Source organism: Octodon degus, unplaced genomic scaffold, assembly GCF_000260255.1.
Source record: "Octodon degus isolate 3935 unplaced genomic scaffold, OctDeg1.0 scaffold00076, whole genome shotgun sequence".
Lineage (NCBI taxonomy): Eukaryota > Metazoa > Chordata > Mammalia > Rodentia > Octodontidae > Octodon > Octodon degus.
Window position 1 is genome coordinate 1,546,930 of NW_004524652.1, and position 6,073 is coordinate 1,553,002.

General features: G+C 56.6%; 1 protein-coding gene across 4 annotated transcripts in view; it reads left to right on the top strand.

Moving 5' to 3' along the window:
• Rimbp2 (RIMS binding protein 2) overlaps window positions 1-6,073 on the top strand; it is a 96,634-nt gene that overhangs the window by 69,589 nt on the left and 20,972 nt on the right. For all 4 annotated transcript variants that reach the window (XM_023720562.1, XM_023720561.1, XM_023720564.1 and 1 more), the window contains exons 9-10: window positions 601-710; window positions 2,862-3,680. In XM_023720562.1, the coding sequence (XP_023576330.1) occupies window positions 601-710; window positions 2,862-3,680 (929 nt within the window). The remainder of the gene's footprint in view (window positions 1-600; window positions 711-2,861; window positions 3,681-6,073) is intronic.

Genomic DNA, 6,073 nt, shown 5'->3' on the forward strand with positions numbered 1-6,073 from the left:
TATTCTGTGAGGTGGACCCACTACAGGGGTGAGGCAGGATATTCTGTGAGGTGGAAATGTAGCACACTTGCTGCACAGTGAAAAAAAAAATACAAAGCCAATTGCCAAGCACTAGGGGCCGGGGAGATGGCTCAGTAGAATAAATGCTTCCCTGGCAAGCGCAAGGGTCTGAGTTCAATCCCTGGTTCCGCCAAAAAAAATAATAATAATAAAATAAAACAACAACAACAATTGCCAAGCACAGTGCACGCCGACCGCACCCTAGCTGAGTTCCGCGTAATCACTGCAGAGCTCAGTTCCTCTGCTTGCTCACTAACTTGGAACTGTGTAGCTATGGAGGAAAAGACAAGCGAAAACGCTGTCACGATCACACACATGTCCGTGGTGGGGCTCTGCGTGGTCGGGGCTGCAGAATGCCCTTCCTCCCCTGCCTGAGCGAGGGGGTGGGTGCGAGGCCCTGAGGACTCGGCACCCTTGCTGTCGCGAGGTTTGTCGCGCAGCCCCAAGTGCGGGCAGCAGTGTGCTGAGCTGGCCTCCCGCAGGGGAGGGCTCGGTGCGGCCGCCCAGGGCCACTAACGGGTGCCTGTGCTCTTTCTCCAGCTACAACCCCTTCGATGGGCCCAATGAGAACCCAGAAGCCGAGCTGCCTCTCACGGCGGGCAAATACCTCTACATCTACGGGGACATGGATGAGGACGGGTTCTATGAAGGTCTCTGGGCGGGGCTGAGGGGGTGGAGACATGCAGGTTCCTGCTGGCCCTGGCCAATCGGCTCTCTGCCTCTCCCACTCCTCTGAGCTTGCAGGGTCCCCTGGTGGTGTCCCCACTCACTGGAGGCTCCCTGGGCTGCCTGCGGGACATCACGAGCAGAAGCCCCAGAGGCAGCAGCCAGGCACTGTGGGCTGGCCTCAGGGCAGCGTCATGGCTGTGGTGTGCTGCCCGCTGAGTACCACGCCATGTAGATGCGCGTGCTGGACACGGCAGCCAGAGCCGAGCCCTTGGCGAGGTTCCTGCAGCACTCACAACATGCTTTGCACCTGCAGGCCTCCACGCTTAGGGTCCGTGACCGGTGTGACCCCTCATCACTCAGCCTCAGTTTTCTCTGCTGTAGAACTCAGATAGAAAGTGTCCACCTTTAGAGTATCCCGGAGGATAAGTGAGATAATACATATGAAATGCTTGGGGCAGAGCCTGGCACAGAGTAGTAGCTCAGTAAATGTTAGCTGTCACCACCACCTTCAGCAGCAGCAGCACCAACAGCACCAACACCGTTACCACCACTACCACCACCACCACCACCACCGTTACTACCACCACCACCGTCACCATAACCATAACCACCATGACCATGACCACCCCCCCACCATCACCACTATGACCACCATCACAAGAACTATCACCACCAGCACCCCACCATGACCACCATGACCACCATGACCACCACCACCAGAACCACCACCACCAACACCGTTACCACCACCACCGTCACTGTAACCATAACCACCATGACCATGACCATCACCACCACCATCACCACCACCACCACCACCACCACCGTTACCTCCACCACCGTCACCATAACCATAACCACCATGACCATGACCACCACCACCACCACCACCACCACCAACACCGTTACCACCACCACCATCACCGTAACCATAACCACCATCACCACCACCATCACTACCACCATCACCACTATGACCACCATCACAAGAACTATCACCACCAGCACCCCACCATGACCACCATCACCATGACCACCATCACAGCCACTATGACCACCACCACCACCGTCATCACCACAACCACCCAGCATTACCATCAGCACCAGCACCACAACCATCACAAATACCACCACCACCACCATCACCAACACCACCCAGCATCACCCTCACCACCACCACCACCGTTGTCTCCACCCTCACCGCCACCACTGTCACCATCACCGCCCTCTGTCACCACCCCTACTGCCATGATTGTCACTGTCACTGTTCTGTCCTATCAGTCTGACTTCCAAGGCAAGGGATCAGCAAGCCCAAGGGCCATGCATGCCCTGGGTGGGCTAGGGGAGACTCTGGGTCCTTGTCCCCCATTAGAGCCCAGCACTGCTAGCATGGTCACATGCCCTCTGCAGGGTAGACTGGGCATGGGCTGGCTGCAGGGCTATAGTCCCTGAGATAGGTTGGCTGGAATAGAATCTGTGTTGGGTGTCTGAGCTGTCCTGGATCCCTACAGTGACAGTGGGTGCTGGAAGCCACCCCCCTGCCTCATCTCCAAGGCGCGTTATCCATGGTCAGGGCCTCTGCAGAGGTGGCCCGTGAGCCTCATTGCCCAGGACCGCAAAAGCATCAGGACTGGGCCGTAACACAAATCCCTGCCTGCAGTCTGTAGCCACGAGTGGAGCTTGGACGGCAGCTGCCTGTCACTTGACTCATCAGCAGTTGTGAGGCCAAAGCACAGCTCCCTTCCGCCTCTGGTGGACAGTCCTGAGATGCCCTGGTGCTTTGCCGGGCTTGGAGATGCCACTCTCTGATTGCTGTGTGAACCCTCGGCGTCAGGAGGTTCCTGATCAACCTCCCAAGTGTGGGTGCGATGTGTTTCCTAAGCTCCTGCTGGTCACGGGGGCTGTACGTGCTCCTGCCTGCAGGGCAGCACTCTGGCTAGGGGCCGTTGTGTCAACGTGGTGGCCTGGTGCGAAAGCCCAACTAGGGCTGGAGGGTTACTTGGATAAGGGTGCGGGTGATACTGGAGCGGGGATCAGTGACTGGGGCCCACTGCACAGTGTCTGCATGTGCTGGGGCACCCGAGGACACCGGGGGGGGGCAGTGTTGTGACACTTGTCCTTGTGCGCCGCAGGAGAGCTCCTGGATGGGCAGAGGGGCCTGGTGCCCTCCAACTTCGTGGACTTCGTGCAGGACAGTGAGTCGCGGCTGGCCGGCACTCTGGGCAGCGAACAGGATCAGAATCTCATCAATCACTCAGGCAGCAGCATGGGCGTGGAGGGCGAGCGCATCCTGGACCTGCACTCCCCGACCCACACGGACCCGGGGGCCACCGATGATGGCGGGGGCTCGCTGGACATGAACATCGACGACATCGGAGAAGACATCGTGCCTTATCCTAGGAGACTCACCCTCATCAAACAGCTTGCCAAAAGTGTCATTGTGGGCTGGGAGCCCCCGGTGGTGCCGCCCGGCTGGGGCACTGTGAGTGGCTACACCGTGCTGGTGGACACCGAGCCACGCCTGAGCCTCCCGCTGGGCGCCAGGACCAAGGCCCTGGTGGAGAGGCTGGACACAGCTGCCCGCACCTACCGCGTCTCTGTGCAGTGCGTCACCAGCCGGGGCAGCTCCGATGCGCTGCAGTGCACACTGCTGGTGGGCAGGGACGTGGCGGTGGCGCCCTCACACCTGCGTGTGGACAGCGTCACACAGATCTCGGCGCAGCTGTCCTGGCTGCCCACCAACAGCAACTACAGCCACGTCATCTTCCTCAACGAGGAGGAGCTCGACGTCGTCAAGGCGGCCCGCTACAAGTACCAGTTCCTGGCCCTGCGGCCCAACATGGCCTACAAGGTCCGGGTCCTGGCGCGGCCCCACCAGGTGCCCTGGCAGCTTCCGCTCGAGCAGAGGGAGAAGAAGGAGGCTTCAGTGGAGTTCTCCACACTGCCCGCAGGTGAGCCGTGTCCTCCCACGGGCCCTGCAGCACAGGGCGTGGCGTGCACTGGGGACAGGCTCTTGGTGTGCCGTGGGCGGCGCCCGGGCAACGCTGCTTTGGCGCTTATGCAGGGGAGGAAGTGAGAGGTACCCTCCGCTGCCCCCAGGGTGCAGTCCCTCCGCACGGCTCCTGCCTTGAGGTTTGTGTTTTTAAAGGCACTCACATGCCTGGTGTGGACAAAAGAGAAGGCTGGTGTCGCCCTCCCGCTGTCTGGGTTCCTGGCTCAGCATCCCTCTACACTTGGTGATAAATAGGGCGACAGTGTGTGGCCTTTCGAGGGGACAGAGCGCCGCAGCCCACTGACGCTGCTGGAAGGATCCTGGTGTCCCTTGGTCACGCGTATCGGCCAGTGAAGGCAGCTTATGTGGCTGGGTGGCTTTCACAGCAGTGTGCCGTGTGGCCGCTGCTGTTATGGGTGATATTGTGCTGTCCTTTTGAGCACCTGCCCGTGCTGCCCTCTGCCTGGTCCAGCTGCTCTAGTGCAGGCCAGTCCGAGCCTCTGGCCAGCGGTGTCACAAACAGTTCCTTGGTCCTGTCCCGTCTTTCCCTAACGATGTGAAATCTTCGGATCAAGGCACTGTAGGCAGGTCTTGTGGCCCAGCACTCCCAGGAGGATGTGGCGGGGGTCACAGCAGAGACCAAGGTGCGAGTGCAGGGCCTGGCCAGGGGCCCTGAAGTGTCCCTGATGTCCCCACCTTGGACAGATGTGTGGGACAGGAGGAGGGGCGCCTTGACAGAGGACAGGGAAGAGGGACAGCGGACGCGTCACCAGCCACGCAGGCTGTGCTGGGTGGTGCAGCCGCAGGGAGTTCTTTTTCATGTCTGTATACGTTTGTGATATGTAATGACAACACTCATGCCCATTTTTGATTGGGTTTTGGGGGAGTCTAGAGTTTTATTTTATTTTATGTGTTGTAAAGATTAGCCCTGCGTCTGAGGCGGAGCTGGCGAATCGCTTTTCTGCAGCTGCCGCTCCCTTTGCTGCCTCCCTTTGCTGAGCACAAGCTTTTCAAAGTGACGTGATCCCATTTGTTGATTCTTGGTGCTATTCCTTGGGCAGTTGGAGTCCGGTTTAAAAAGTTGTTGCCTGTGCTTGCAGAGGTCTTATTTATTTTATTTTTTTTAAACTACTTTATCTTTCAGCAGAGTAAGTGTTTGCTTAATGTTTAGGTCAGCGATGGCAAAGCTTTTAGGGCCTGGACGCCCTAACTGCAAGCCCGAGCCCAGCTCCTATTGCGAAACGCCGGCCCTGCAGTCAGACCCGAATGCCCAGGTTTTAGTTTAGAATCAAGCAGCTCATACACGAAGGTCTTTTCCTCATAAAGACACACAGCGCGTGCGCCGGACGTCGGCCACGCTGACTGGGACCTTGGATTCTCCTGATGCTCCGGCCTCTGGCTGGTGGAAGGACGCGGCCCAGCAGAGCCGTGCACTGTCCCCCCAGCGGAGGCGTTAGTTGGAGGAGTTCTGTAAGTGCCCCTCACAGGCACCGGCGCTTCCCATCCAAATGTGCTGAGAAGTTTTATACAGAGTGGATGACAATTCTGCCGGTTCTCTCATCCGTTGCCGTTATTCCTGACTTGCTTACCGCGCTGAATGACGCTGCTTGGGCGGCAGAGCGGCCTCGGTCGGCTCAGGCCACCGTGCCGCACCTCCCGCGTGCGGGTGTCAGACGCCCGGCTGCTCTGGCCCGGACTCGCTCACTCCGCTCCTGACGCGGGCGCTCTTAGCCCGGGTGACCTTGGACTCCGTACAGGGGTGTGCTTGGCCCTCAGTGCCTGCTGTTGCTGTCCGCTGGTTTCTGGAAGGAATTTAGTAACAGCAGTATCGTTTCTAGCCTTTGGTTTGGTAGAATTCATCAGTGAAGCACCTTACGCCTGGCATTTTCTTTGTGAAAATGTTTTAAATTCCAAGTTCAATTTATGTAATGGCTTTAAGGGGATTCAGGTGTTTTTATTTCTGACGATTGGGTAAGTAGTTTTGAAAGGAATTTCTCCGTTTCATGGGAATTGTCTAATTTATTTCTATAAACTTGTTTGTAGGATCACTGTATTACTTCTAAGTGTCTTTGGATGTGAGGTCATACTTTCTCTTGAATTTCTGGTGATATATGCTTTCCTTCTTATTTATTATGGCTTATAATAAAGTCATTATTACAGTTATTTTATTAATATATTCAAAGCTCTAACTTCTTGCCTGATTGAGCTTTCAAAAATAATTTTTTTATCTTTTTTTCCTATGGATGTTGAGTCTGGCATGCTCTTCTACTCCTACATTGTTTTTTTTCCTTTCCTTTCCTTTCCTTTCCTTTCCTTTCCTTTTCTTTCTTTCTTTCTTTCTTTCTTTCTTTT